The sequence below is a fragment of the Phocoena sinus genome, chromosome 2 (assembly GCF_008692025.1).
Source record: "Phocoena sinus isolate mPhoSin1 chromosome 2, mPhoSin1.pri, whole genome shotgun sequence".
Taxonomy (NCBI): Eukaryota; Metazoa; Chordata; class Mammalia; order Artiodactyla; family Phocoenidae; genus Phocoena; species Phocoena sinus.
The window spans coordinates 145,816,292-145,831,370 of NC_045764.1; the positions used below are offsets into that span (position 1 = coordinate 145,816,292).

General features: G+C 43.3%; 1 protein-coding gene across 6 annotated transcripts; it reads left to right on the forward strand.

Annotated features, from left to right (window-relative positions):
• The first annotated feature begins 8,915 nt into the window (after positions 1 to 8,915).
• On the forward strand, positions 8,916 to 14,240 carry SRSF5 (serine and arginine rich splicing factor 5). Of its 6 annotated transcripts, none has more exons than XM_032623604.1 (8): positions 8,916 to 9,071; positions 9,965 to 10,106; positions 10,436 to 10,506; positions 10,644 to 10,742; positions 11,023 to 11,092; positions 12,317 to 12,390; positions 12,842 to 12,952; positions 13,405 to 14,240. In XM_032623604.1, exons 2-8 carry the CDS (start codon positions 9,981 to 9,983, stop codon positions 13,676 to 13,678), a joined length of 825 nt encoding a protein of 274 aa, XP_032479495.1. In that variant the 5' UTR covers positions 8,916 to 9,071; positions 9,965 to 9,980; the 3' UTR covers positions 13,679 to 14,240. The 6 variants fall into 6 exon arrangements, with proteins under 6 accessions (XP_032479495.1, XP_032479500.1, XP_032479501.1 ...); XM_032623609.1 differs by having other exon boundaries at positions 13,408 to 14,239; XM_032623610.1 differs by having other exon boundaries at positions 8,924 to 9,067; positions 13,408 to 14,239.
• Positions 14,241 to 15,079: the final 839 nt, after the last annotated feature.

Genomic DNA, 15,079 nt, shown 5'->3' on the forward strand with positions numbered 1-15,079 from the left:
AATTATTGTACTAGGGAAGGAATCATTGCCAGGACTGGGGCTGATCAGGGGGAGGGGGTCTCTTTCTGGAGGTATGTGTGAGACAGGCTGGGCCCTGGGACCTGGGATCTGGGACACTTGGCTGCAGTCCTTGCACCTGGACAGACGTCTCCTCAAGCAACAAAATACAGAGAAACTATAAGGGACTAAAAAGAACTGTATGCATGGGCAGCTGGGGCAAATTACGGACAACAAGATACAAAAAGACCAAAAAGCCCAACTGCCACTTCTGAAGAGCCGGGAGCAAAAGCAGGGTACTGCGCATGCCCCCTGCACACACCACCACCAGAGGGAGGGGCAGACCACCTAAGCCGCGCTTCTGGCCCAACCCCTGGACCCGCCCCTACCCTCACCCCATATAAGGAACCAGCTCGCCCCCCCATCAGGGAACGAGTGAGCAAGGGAAACTTTTACTTGTTCTCACTCCCTCCTGCTGCAGCTGGGGCCCCAATAAAGCCTTGCCTGAATTTCTTATCTGGCCTCATATCAATTTCTATTGATTAAGGAGGCCAAGAACCCTAGTTGGTAACATGTGTACCCCACCACAATGGCTCTGTTAGGAATTGGTATATGGAGAATTGGTATTCTGAGGCTTCCTTTTTCTTCTTCTTCTACTTCTTTTCTTTTTCTGAGGGATTAAACAACAAATATTTATTTTTTTCACAGTTCTAGAGGCTGGTGCCAGCGTGGTCAGGTTCTGGTGAGAGCACTCCTCTTGGCTTGCTAATGGGGATTTCTTGCTGTGTCCTCACATGGTGGAGAGAGAGCTCTGGTGTCCATTCCTCTCTTATAAATGTACCAGGCCTATTGGATCACAACTCTGACCTTATGATGAGGCTTCCCTCTGGATATCAGAGATGGAAAAAGCCTGGTAGTTGGTCAGTCCCCAGTTGCTAACAGCTTGTGGGGTGGAGTAGATGTACAGGACAACCAGCACTGAGGGGTACCTCTGAATGGTTTCGCTTTGGAATGTTTGTCTTTTATATTTACCTGCAAAGTATTTGAGGTCATGAAAAAGAAACTTCCGTGTACTTTAAGTCCCAGTCTTGGTTCCCTTTGTTATAGCAGTTTAACCTTCCCTGTGATTTTTGTCCCTTCTCATTCGAGAGATAGGGCTGCCTGGATCACTCATTAGAGTGGAAATGTGTGGAGTGTGCCAGGCATGGGATCAAATACTTTACATGCATTATCTCACCTAATTCTCATGATAACCCTATGAATTAACTATGATTATTGACCTATTTCTCACATGTGGAAACTGAGGCTTAGAAAGGTCCAGCACCATACTGAAAGTCATGGATTCTCTCCTTCACAAATACGATTGGAGTGCCTGTGATATGCCAGGCCCTATTTTAGTCTCTGGAGCTTCCCATACTAAGTGTTGAGCCTGAAATTCCAACACACGTCTTATTCCAGCTCTGCATGTCTAGCTGATGGGCTCAGCTACTTCCCCTGTGGATGTCACCTGTAACGCAGCCTAGATGCTTCGGTCCTTGCTAGTAAGGGTTGATGCTGAATCCTTTTACACCTTCTAACCCACATCTTTGTAACACAGAGACAAAAACATAGCTAAAGTTACTTGCCCATGATGCAAAATTTGCTCTCCTGACTTAAAAAATGATATAAGGTTTTGACTTCCCCTTTGAGTAAGTCATTTAACTTTGGAAAGAAAATCCTTTAGATCCACAGAGTTAGAAAAGGCACATGGGGTTGAATCAAGGTCCCACCATTTCCAGCTGTGTGACTTTGTGCTTTGGTTTTAACATATTAAAAAAAGAAAAGAGGATGTGAACTGACATTGGAGAGTTGTATAAAGGTTGGATTGGCTAATAAATCCAAAGCCCCAAGCACTATGACTGGCATACAGTAAGGGAAAGATGGGTGGCAGCTTTCATTAAGGAGGATGAAGATTGTAAAGAGGCCACTGGATTCTGCAATTAGGTTAAGGTGAACGTTGAGGGCAGTTCAGTGGAGAGGCGGGGTGGAGGTCCAGCTGTAGGTAAATGAGAGCTCGAGAGAGTGGCACCTCAGAGTGTAAAAACTACCTGCTCTCTAGCTAAATGTGTTGGCTTAGGAAAGGTGAGATGGGGCAGCTTTGACAAGTGACATAGGTGGGGTTTTTTGTTTTTGTTTTTTTAAGTTTTAAAGAGGGAAACTAAGAAGGTTTGACAATTAAAGATTAAAGAGATAGTGGAGAGGTCAGGACTTAAAATTGAAAACAAATAATTGATGGAGCAAGGTCTGGAGTCTGGTGCATAAAGGACCAAAGTTTGAAATTTAGCTCCTTCTTTCTTTGAGACAGAAAAGGGGAAGATGGGTGAAGATATATGTAATTTGAAGATAGAGGGGAGAGAGAGGCTCTCTCTACTTTCCAGGTGAAGCAGGAAGTATTGTGGTAGTTAGCCTCTGAGATGACCCCCAACCATCCCCCGTCCTGGTCCTCACAGCCTGTGTACTTCTCTTCCACATTGTACCAAGTTTGGCTGTGTGACCAATAGCATATGGCAGAAGCTATGAGTTATAGGTTGAATTGTGTGCCCCCCCAAAAAGGTATGTTGACGTTCTAACCCCCAGTACCTCAGATGTGACTTTATCAGGAAGTAGGTCTTTACAAATGTCATTAAGTTAAAATGAGGTCATTAGGGTGGGCCCTAATCCAATGTGATCGGTGTCCTTATAAAAAGGGGAAATTTGGGGAATTCCCTGGCAGTCCAGTGATTAGAACTCTGAGTTTCCTGCAGGGGACAGGGGTTCGATCCCTGGTAGGGGGAAACTAAGATCCCGCATGCTGTACGGCACGGCCAAAACAAACAAACATACAAAAAACAATAAGAACAAAAAAAGGCAGAAATTTGGACACAAATTTAAAGAAAGACAGACAGGTACAGAAGGTAGATGTTGTGAAGACACACAGGAAAAGATGGCCATGTGACTGAAGTGATGCATCTCCAAGCCAGGAACACCAAGAATTGCTGGTAAACACCAGAAACTGGGAAGTAGCAAGGAAGGATCCTCCTCTAGAGCCGTCAGAGGGAGCATGGCCTTGCCGACACCTTGATGTAGGACTTCTAGCCTCCAGAACAGTGACACAATACGTTTCTATTGTTTTAACCCACCCAGGTTTTGGTACGTTGTTATGGCACCTAGCAAACGAAAACACTATGGTATGTCATTTCTAAGATCAGGTTATGAAAAGATTGTCGTTTCCATCTTGGATGTACTCTCTCTCTCTCTCAGGTCATTCCTTCTTAAGATAGCTAGCTGCAGGTTGTGAGGACATTCAGGCAGCTTATGGACAGGCCCACATGGAGGAGAACTGAGGTTTCCAGCCAACAACCAGCAAGGAACTGAGGTCCATCCATAGTCAGGCGAGTGAGCTTGGAAGGAGATCCCTCTAGTTCAGGTAAGACTGCAGCCCCAATCAACATCAACAGCTTACTGTGGGTTCATTTGAGACTCTAAGCCAGAGCCACACAGTCAAACTAGCCCTGAATTCCTGACTCACAATGACTGTGAGATAGTAAATATTCGCTGTCTTAAGCTGTTAAATTTGGGGTAGTTTGCTACACAATAGTAGATACCCCTGCTAACAACGAAGGAAAAATGATCACTTGAGAAAAGGAGAGAAAACATGGGATGGCTGCTGAGATAACAGGAAAGGCAGGAGTAAACCAAAAAATGCGGGTCTGGTTAGTGGTTGCAACTATAATTGGAAACCACCCGATTAAGGTGCCAGTTAAATATTCAGATTCCTAAGCCTCCAATTCCTGAATCAGCCTCTCTGGGAAAATGGCACGGGGAATCTGCATTGGAAATACAGTAGTGCCTAAATGATTCTTTTCAAGAACCACTGAGTTAGAGGATAATTGAGAGTAGAGGTAAAAGTGGGCCAGAAACAGCAACTAAAGCTAGAATTTAAATTGGGTGTTAATTCATAGCACAAACTGATATCGAATAACCACACTGCTATGGACCTATAAAGAATTTCTAATTTTTGTCAATAAATTCTGAATTAGTGGGAATTACTATCTCTGCCTTAAAAAATATTCTCAGGAGGTTTTCAAAAAATTTTTATTTTTTTGGCTGTGCTGGGTCTTCATTGCTGAGCGTGGGCTTTCTCTAGTTGCAGTGAGCAGGGGCCGCTCTTCGTTGGGGTGCATGGGCTTCTCAGTGCGGTGGCTTCTCTTGTTGTGGAGCACGGGCTCTAGGCGCGAGGGCTTCAGCAGTTGCAGCACCCGGGCTCAGTAGTTGCAGCACGCAGGCCCTAGAGTGCGTGGGCTTCAGTAGTTGTGGCGTGTGGGCTTAGTTCCTCAGCAGCGTGTGGGATCTTCCCGGACCAGGGATCGAACCCACGTCCCCTGAATTGGCAGTCGGATTCTTAACCACCGCACCACCAGGGAAGTCCTTCTCAGGAGCTCTTATGCTAATCTTTGCTCTCTAAAAATACTGCCCTATTTCTCCTTCAGTTCAATCCCTATGCAGAGATGCTCTGCCTATTCTAATTTCTACCTCACTCTAAACTTCTCTGGCCTTGGTGGTGAGAACTCTGCAAATTCAGAAGTGTTTCCTGTTTCTGGGATTTCTGGGGCCACCCTACTGCACAGAAAGGTATCCCATGAAGGTCATGCTGCAGCTTTTGTGATCAGGACTGTGGCAGGAAAATCTGTAAGTGGGATGTTCTGGGCAGAACAGAGCATTAGATTCTCTAAGCCCCAGTTTCCTCATTTAAACAATGTTATAACACCTACATGGAAGGGCTGGCCTGAGGACTGACTGAGATAATGGGAGTAATGTCCTTATCACCATGCCTGGAACATAATAGTGGCTCAGGAAATGGCAGCTGTCAATATTAAAAGGGATGGTAAGGAGAATATGCTTAGGTGCCCTGAACTTAATCTTGATGTTAGAATGGTTTGTGTCCCAGTCAGGGCTCCAGCCACAACCTGAGTGACATATGAGTATTTGGAGCAGGGAAGATGGTTTTTATAGAGAACAAAAAAGTGAGTTCCTGAACCTAGGTCAGTATTAGAGAATACTCCTGGCTGAGTATTAGAATCACCTGCAGTCCTTACTAACAAACTGGGACTCCTCCCCAGGCCAATTAAAGCAGAATTTTCTGCCAGGTGGACTCAGGCAGCAGAAAGCTTCAAACATGTCCCAGGCGATTTTAATACACAGCTGGTGCTAAGAAAGACTCATCTAGGGACTCAAATTAAAGTAATGGGTTCACAGGTATCTTAATTACTGTGCACTATATTGAACAACAAAAACCAAAGCAGGATGTAGCAATAGAAAGAAGTCAGATGAGTATGTAGGGGTGAATCTGAATCAAACATCGAACATTTGAAAAAATAAATTTCCAAGAGAAAGTATTTAAGGATACTTATTCTTTAAAAAAAATTGTTAGTATTATTATCTAGAAGCAAGGAAGTCGACACTTTTAGTGTTGGGAGTTTCGGATAGGAATTTTTAAGCATCTGGTGATATTTAGGACATTTTCGGAAAAACGGAATTGTTGGTCAGAATGAATGTTTTTTCCTTAGGCATGTAGTTGTGTCATATTAAGTGGAAAACAGATAAAAATTTGAATATACACTTTTGATCATAAATATATTAAAGAAACATGGGAAAATGCCCATGATTAAGTTTTATGAATAAAACCCCTCATGATACCATTTCTATATATGAGGATGATTCGTATTTTGAAAATACAGTTGTGCTTGTAGAAAAACGCTAAAGGGAAATTATAAAAAAACCTAAGTAGTTATCCCTTAGGGTTGGAAATAAGAATGACCTTTTAAATTCTCATATCTATATTTTAAAAAATGATGAGGTATTACTTTTGAATTGGAAAAAAAATTCAACAGTCAGAAAAAAAAATCACACACACACGAAAGAAATACAGCAAAATATAAGCAGAGGTTGATCTGATGAGATGAGATTGTGAGCATTTCCTTCTTTGGATTATTCTTCCTGTTGAACATTTTTGTGACAATGAGTATCTATTTTTTTTATAATTGGAACAAAAGAAACTCTATTGAAAAATAAAGATCAAATCCTGTCTCCTTGTTTATGAGTTTACTTTCTGACAAAGGGAGTTGCGTGAAGCATTGACAGAGCTGTTTGAAGTTTAGGAATCACTTAGCTCAGGGGTATGCAAACGTTTTCCGAAAAGAGCCAGGTAGTAATTATTCTAGGTTTTTTGGTCTATATGGTCTCTGTCGAAAGTATTCAGCCCTGCTTTTGTGGCAGGACAACAGATATAGACACTAAGGAGTGGCTGTGTTCCAAAACACTTTATTGATGGATACTGACCTTTGAATTTTATATAATTTTCATGTGTCATGAAATATTCTTCTTCTTTGGATTCCCCACCCCCCATTCTTAAAAATGTAAAATCATCCTCAGGCCATACAAAAACAGTTGAGAGGCTGGATTAGGCCCAAAGGTCATACTTTGCTGACTCCTGAGTTAGATAAAAATCAGGGATGTGATGAAGGAAACTTCCCACAGTTACGCTAAAAGTCTCCCAAAGAGATGGCTTTGATAAACTCTGTTTATTTTAATCTGTAATTTCTTTGCATCTTTTTTCCTTTACTAAAGATTTGCTACTCACTTGGATGTCTTAGGAAAAAGATGCCAAGTCATTTTGTTGAAACATTAATATAGGAACAGGAACACCTGAAAGAAATGCTAATGCAAACCCAGGTCTACAAATACTGTCTTTTCTGTGCTAGGCATTCCTGGAGACAAAAACATGAATAACACATATCTTTATTATAAGTCAGTGATGAAGGAATTATAGGGGTGTACACAGAATATCGTAGGATCACATAGAAGGGAGAGTAATTCTGCTCATGGAAGATGACCTTGTGTTTATTGGAGAAGTTGGTAAGAAAATCTGGTAGGGAGACAGGCAGTTTTCACTGAAAAAACGAACACTGCAGAAGACAAGTTGTTTAAAATAGTGTAGATTAAGTCACTAGGAACTACTAATGAACAATTTGTGGAAGTCACAAACTTTTTAACAGTAAATAAATCAAGAGACTTTATTAAAAAATTAATCCTGAAGAAAATCAGAACACCTCGGGCTGAAAGCAGCTACTTTTTTTTTGGTGTACAGAACCATCGTTCTTCTTTTTCACCGCAGAAAATATTTTCCAGATTACTTTCTCTTATTGCAGCGAAACTAATGTTTAGTGAGTGAAATCACAAGATGTTGCTTCCATATTCAACACAGAATGTAGAAAATAATTGGGAGGCTGATTTTCTTTTAATTATGCAGAAAGCAAACAAATGCAATTAAATAAGTACAGGTTTGGAACAATTTGTGTGTGATAAAATGCCTATGTTTATCAGGCTAGCAGCTAAAAGTAAGTGTTTTAATTTAACAAATACATATTTTCTTTTAAATCCATCCTTAATTGGCCACACCATAACTAACTTCACAATTTTGGTCTGTACTCGCAGACGCGCTTTTTAAAAATAAACATACAGGGCTTCCCTGGTGGCGCAGTGGTTGAAAGTCCACCTGCCGATGCAGGGGACACGGGTTCGTGCCCCGGCCTGGGAAGATCCCACATGCCGCGGAGAGCTAGGCCCGTGAGCCATGGCCGCTGAGCCTGCGCGTCCGGAGCCTGTGCTCTGCAACGGGAGAGCCCACAACAGTGAGAGGCCCGCGTACCGCAAAAAATAAATAAATAAATAAAATAAAATAAACATACAAACGTATGAATGGATGAGTTCATGCCATACAAACTATCCAAGTTCTAATCCAGAGTTCCCAAGGGCCCTGGAGGTCAGAGTAAGGGCTGGTAGCTCTGCTCTTTCTTGAACGACTTTATTTCTGTGTAACTCTAGTTGCAAGCAGCAACCCTAGATTCTGGGCATCTCTCAAAAATGGGGTTAAATTAAAGAAAACTTTTTCACCATCATTCTCTTTATTGCCTAAGTTTCTAAGCCTGCCAACCTTACTGGGAAAATGCAAAGTTAAGAATGTGAAGGGCTACCGTTTCACACTTACTCTGAAAACACACTTTCTGTTTCTGAAGAATGGTAGACTTTTATGTGTTACATTACAGAAACCGGAACAGGAGTTAACCAAATACCGTTTGGATTTAAAAGTAGCTTGAAACACCTTCTTAGCCAGCACAGTCCTAGAGTGTGGAAAAGCAGAGGTCTGCATTCTGGCCTCAATTTCAGATGGCCTTCTAGCCACAGTCCCAATTTCAGTATTTCATGACCCCCAAACCTTCCATTTAAACAATACCGCAGCTCCTTAGACTTCTTACTATAACTAACCCGTAAGTCCGTGATATGGTTAAAATATTCACTTGAGCATCAGGGAGCGCCCTCCAAAGCGCAACCGTAAATTGCAAGCAGCAAGGGGTCAGAGATGGCCAGATATTTTTGCAAAGCCTGAGTTTCTTTCACCCAGTATGCTTCAGGGTATTAAAAAAAAAACAAGATAAAGAAGAGGTGTGGGGATTTCCCCGGTGGTCCCTCCAGTGGTTAAGAATCAGGGTTTCCACTGCAGGGGGCACAGGTATGATCCCTGGTCGGGGAACTAAGATCCTTCATGCCGCAGCACGGCGAAAACAAACAAACAAAAGGTGTCATTTGCCTTAGGGTGTTTTTATGGGGGAGATAATTATGAACTGAACTTCACGGCCTAACGGGAACCAGACAGTCTTCCACCGTGGTCCCTCCGGCGCCGAGAACCTGACGGCCACGCCCATGCCAGGTCCCTCCCCTCGGCCCCGCCCACCTCGGGGGCGGGTCACTTAGGCCGTCACCATAATGAGGTCCGGCCCCCCGACACCTCTGTCCCCGACCCAATGGGGCGGTGCCAGGGGCGGTCCCGGAAGTGACGCAAGGACGCGCCCTCCATTTTGTAGGACGCCAGAACAGCTAAGTGCGTCAGTTGTGGAGAGACGTAGAACAGTTGAGTCCTGGTCTGCGGGGAGGCTGCCGGCTCCGTTGCAGACTACGGACCTCTCTGGGTCTCAGCTGCCAAAGATCCTGTCCGGTAGGTGAGTGGCTCACTTTGAGGGAAAGGCTTCTCGGATCGAGGCTTCTTCATGGCCGCTCAGATCGCGAGTGGTCAGGGCTGCTCTCTGTGCGGAGGACGGCGTCCAATGAGCGCAGTTTATTCGAGGTGGGCGCTGGGGCACGTCTCCCTTTGGGTATTGTTTGAGGGGACCTGACGGGGGAAGGGCGGTCCTGGTCACGGTCGTTTTTACAGAGGGGTCGTGTGCCCCTCCCTGCCTCCTTACTTCACTCTCCGAACCCGGAGAGTAGTGGGCCGAGACCTTTGCTCGGGGTGTGGTCGGGGCTGTCCCAGGGCGGGTACAGTGACCCGGAGCGGTGGGGTCGGGGGTGGGGGGGAGGGGACAGGGAGTTTGGCACGGGCGGCTGTCCCCACCGCCGGCTCCGAGGCCGCCATTTTGTGACTGCTCCGCGGCCGCCCGCCGCCGTCTGCGCAGGCGAGGCGGTGGCGTCGCGAGATTCCGGCTTCCACCCGCTGTGACTCTCCTGGGAGGCGGCGACGCGCGCGCAGCCCGTCGCCATTGGGCTGGCCTTGCGGAGGGGGGGTCGGCTCCGCCCGCACTTCTCGGCCTTTCCTGACTGCGGCAGACGGGAGGGGGCCAGAAGAGCCGGGGAGAGAGTGCGGCTGCGCAGTTCCAGAGGCGGCAGTGGGCGTTGCGGTTGCTGCGGTCTGGGCCCAGGGAAGGATCGTGTTGGGAGCCGAGTTTTAATTTTGTCTGCAAGGGACCTGGCCTAGTTAAGAGGCACTCTTGGCAGTCTTGTTTATAACATCACCGGGTAAACATTTTATTTTATGCCGTTTATGTTTTTGATCCCTTGACCAGACATTCTTCTGACATTTCACCGGTGTTATCTCAATTGAATTATTTCCTGACAGGAAGTACTAGCGGGACATGAGTGGCTGTCGCGTATTCATCGGGAGGCTAAATCCAGCGGCCCGGGAGAAAGACGTGGAAAGATTCTTCAAGGGGTATGGACGAATACGAGATATTGATTTGAAAAGAGGCTTTGGTTTTGTGGTGAGTATTTAGAACTGGTTGACTTCTCTGTTGTTAAGTGCGTAAAGATTGTGGTAAGCAGTGCCTTTGATTTTATTGAGTCCAGCTAGAGTATCTTTAGGAAATGCTTTGCATCATCGAGGCAGTGAATTTTCTTAAGGGATAAAAGAGCCTCACTACTGGCTGAGAGAAATCACTGCTGGTCGCTTTTTGATGTGGCTGAGCTATATGCTGTTGTCATTAAGATACTCTTCCTAGGCTTTCACAGGTATTTACTGGTTTTAATGGGTTGTAGAATACACTTTTAAAGGTGTATGAAGCATTTGGGTTTTTTCATGTTTGTATTTTAGGAATTTGAGGATCCCAGGGATGCAGATGATGCCGTATATGAACTTGATGGAAAAGAACTCTGCAGTGAAAGGTGAGGATCTTGTTTTTAGTTTTATCACTAGTTAGCACCGCAGAAATAGAGCAGACTAGGTCAGCTGGCTGTTTATTTCTAAATAGTTTCTGACACAGCTTAAGTGGATAATGAAGATGTTTCTTCCCTTTCTGTAGGGTTACAATTGAACATGCTAGGGCTCGATCTCGAGGCGGAAGAGGTAGAGGACGCTACTCAGACCGTTTTAGTAGTCGCAGACCTCGAAATGATAGACGGTATGTGATGGATGGTGGATGGCTGCTTTGAACAAGCGTTACTGCAGGAGGAGTCTTTAACGTTTAAAAACCATTAGCGATAAGCGATTCTGCTGTTTAAGTATAATCAGTTCTGTTACGTCCACTGATCCTGTGTGTGTCATAAAATAATGCAGAAACTGTTGGCGGAAGTCATTTGAATGACTTGTCATATCTGATTGCTTGAACTTGCCCACAACTGAACACAATAAGTGCACGTTGCTTCATTTCTTCCATTGTGAGCGCTCATTTTCTTCCTCAGAAATGCTCCACCTGTAAGAACAGAAAATCGGCTTATAGTTGAGAATTTATCTTCAAGAGTCAGCTGGCAGGTTTGTTGAAATACAGTTTTGAGATACTGTAATGTGGCTTTTTAAATATTAGTGGGTAGCTAATGTTTTTATTAATGTTTTATTAAAAGTAATTTTAATTTTAAATTAATGGACTTAATCGTAATTTTAAAATTTTAATTAAATGTAATTGGGGGATATTTCAAACTTTAATATTAGTGATCAAATGTAAATGTTTTGAGGATATATTTTCTTGTTTTTTAAAATCAATTTTAACCAAATATTAAACCCTTTATTTGCCAGCCTATCTGTGTCGTTGGCCTTATGACGAGGAGTGCCTGTGGGTTATCCTAATCGTTGTCTTGGTCACTCTTGGTTGGGCCTGGTTGACTTTGCCAGTCAGCTCCTACAGTGATCAATTGGCCACCTCTAGATCTGTGTTTGCCGGTCTAGACGTAATCGGTGCACTTCCTTGAAGTGCCAGGTTGCAGCGATCCCAGAGCGTTGATAACGTGATCTGATCCCTAAGTTGAGAGCTGTCTTCCTGTAACGCTTCCGAATAAGAGGTCCTGGTCGAAAAGAGTTGAAAGATACGAAATTAGGTGGTCGTTGGAATCCTGATCGCAGTAAAGTGGTCCTTGGTAACTACACAAGAGTAGAACATGTCTGCATCCGCCAGTAGTCTGCTAATAGGGAGGGCTGTGCGATTAAAGGCTTCCATCGATTGGGTAGTGTCCTTCAAGTGGGTGGCGAAGAGCCAGTCGGGCATATGTCATGAAGGTTTCTCCGACCGATTAATGGTTTGCTGCTTGACTAGCCTAGGGAAATAATAATAAAGGTAAAGTAAACTTTTTTAATGACATATGGGGCACAAGATAACTGGTGTCTTGTAAATGTTTTGTTTTTAAATATAAAATTTCTAGTTTAGTCTTTACTTTAAAAATATGTATTGTTTCTTTTTGTTTTGTTTTTGTTTTTTTGTTTTGTTCTGTTTTTTTCCTTTTGTATTGAGCTCAGTATAGACTAATACTACTTTAATGTTAAAATCTGAATTTCCTGGCATTTTGCTTAAAAGCAATATGCTATTTGCTTATTTCGTGCCCTGACATATATTATTTTTAAATTCTGATAGAATACAAGTGTGGTAAATACCATGTTTGTACTTTATCTAACATCTTCTCTTTCAGTAGTCTTGTTTTTATACAATGTGGTTGTTTGTGTGTCATGTTTCCTTTTCTCTGCTTAACACAATCGTCTTGTGTTAAGGATCTCAAAGATTTCATGAGACAAGCTGGGGAAGTAACCTTTGCGGATGCACATCGACCTAAATTAAATGAAGGGTGAGTATGTACTGGAGTATGAGAGCATTTTAAAATATTCTGAAAGTTTTACTCTGAATGTTTGAGCTCTCAAAATTTGGACATGCTGGAATGTAGCAGTTCTCAGTCAGGGTTGAGTTTGCTCCTCAGGGTGCATGTGGCAGTTCTGGAGACCTTTTGGTTGTCATGGTTGAGGGTGCTGCTGGCATCTTGTGAGAAGAGGTCTGGGATGTTAGTAATCATCCTATAATGCACAGGAAAGCTTCTCACCCCCAAAGAATCATCCAGCTTAAAATGTCAGCGGTTTGGAGGTTGCAGAGTCTTGCTCTCATGCTGTTTTATCCGTAAAGAGATTACTCAATATAGCAATAGCAAAATGAACATTAAAAAGGTACTTAAACTAGACTGGTAACATAGTTTGTGAGACTACAAGAAGTATATAACTTTACAAATGGCATTTTTTTCTTTGTAGGGTAGTTGAGTTTGCCTCTTATGGTGACTTAAAGAATGCTATTGAAAAACTTTCTGGAAAAGAAATAAATGGGAGAAAAATCAAATTAATCGAAGGCAGCAAAAGGCACAGGTATCTCTTTAAACTGTTTTTTAATATAAATTTATTTTATTTTGGCTGTGTTGGGTCTTCATTGCAGCGCTTGGGCTTTCATAGTTGCGGCGAGCAGGGGCTACTCTTCATTGCGGTGCGCGAGCCTCGCATTGCGGTGGCTTCTCTTATTGCGGTGCACGGGCTCTAGGTGCTTGGGCATCAGTAGTTGCAGCACCTGGGCTCACTAGTTGTGGCTTGCGGGCTCTGGAGTGCAGGCTCAGTAGTTGTGGCACAGGGGCTTCGTTGCTCCGCGGCGTGTGGGTTCTTCCTGGACCAGGGATCAAACCCGTTTCCCCTGCATTGACAGGAGGATTCTTAATCACTGCGCCACCAGGGACGTCCTGTTTAAATTTTTAGGACAGAGTTTTATTTAATGGATTGTAGGGCCTGCTACTTAGTGTTTTTTGTTTTCTGTTTTCTTTCTTTCCTAGTAGGTCGCGAAGCAGGTCTCGTTCCCGGACCAGGAGTTCCTCCAGGTCTCGTAGCCGATCTCGTTCCCGGAGTCGCAAGTCTTACAGCCGGTCCAGGAGCCGGAGCCGGAGCCGGAGCAAGTCCCGTTCTGTTAGTAGGTCTCCTGTGCCTGAGAAGAGCCAGAAACGTGGTTCTTCAAGTAGATCTAAGTCTCCAGCATCTGTGGATCGCCAGAGGTCCAGGTCCAGGTCCCGGTCCCGGTCAAGGTCCAGATCAGTTGACAGTGGCAATTAAACTGTAAATAACTTGCCCTGGGGGCCTTTTTAAAAAAAAAAAAAAAATTCCCAAACCATACTTGCTAAAAATTCTGGTAAGTATGTGCTTTTCTGTGGGGGTGGGATTTGGAGGGGGGTTGGGTTGGGTTGGGTTGGGTTGGGCTGGGCTGGGTATCTTTGTAGATGTGGACCACCAGGGGTTGTTGAAAACGAATTGTATTAAATGTTTTTGATAAGCCTTCTGCTCACATTTTTGTGAATGTCTGAAGTATATAGTTTGTGTATATTGACAGAGCTCTTTTATAACTAAAGCAAATTAATTTTTTTGTACTAGAAAAAATTTGAACGTTTTAGTTCCTGGTTATTCAAATATGTTAATACAGAATTAGTTTAATGCCTCACTTAAACTAATTAATAGCTTTGGACACTTAAAAGAGCTCTAAATTTGCTTGTACGTAAAGGCTTAATTTGAGTTTTCCTTGTTAGGGTCAAGGGTGTCCGTCCCCCCACCCCTTAACAGCTGCCTGGCAAAGACGTTAAAGCAGCTGTTTGTTATTGATAATAAAAGATTATAAAACTGCTTTTGTCTGTTTGTTTGAAGGAAGTATGGCTACATCCTCCTCCTTCCCCATGCACATTTGACACATTTAAAATCCCTGGTAGAGAAGGCTGTAGTAGTGCGGTATGGTGAGCCTTTTTTTAAAAATTAGTACTGTTGACATTTCTTGGCTAGTCAGAAGATGGGCAAAGAAGTGTGAACTGTTCAAAACAGTGATAACCAACAGTTGTTACGACGGTTTCCCTTGTGCGTGATCCTCCTGTTCTTTAACCACCCAATTTTATTTGGTGTCACATTATTTAGGCCTTCCATAGCCAAGAGAAGGACAATTGGGAAGGAAGATTGTAAAATTTAATGTTTCATGCCTAACTTAAAGGTTGTAATATAATTTTGATGGTCGGAGATCATCACATAAAACTTTTAAAATCACTGCATATGAATGCTTTAAGGGGCTTTCACATGATTTTTCTTGTCCTGAGACATGGATGTAACAGTCTGTAGGGAAAACAGTTGGGTAGTGAAAACTGCCTAAGGTTCTACATCCATCTCTGTTAAGTGTTAGAGCCCTATACCTATAGGAAATTAGTTTTATTGTTTCTTCTAGGAATTTCATAGACTCATTTGAGTGCTAGTCTAGATAAATACTTGTAAGCATAACAGTGAATAACAAATAGTAGCCACTATTAAGTCCCTTGTCTGTATAGTCACTGAATCCTTAACTATTATATGTAGTATATATATAATTCCTGGTATTAGAACCCAGGAAGTCTAGTTCCAGAACCCCCAAACCACTCCACACTCATCTGACCTAACCTTTCAGGGATTTTGAGGAATGCAGAATTAGAAACCCTGGGAAGATTG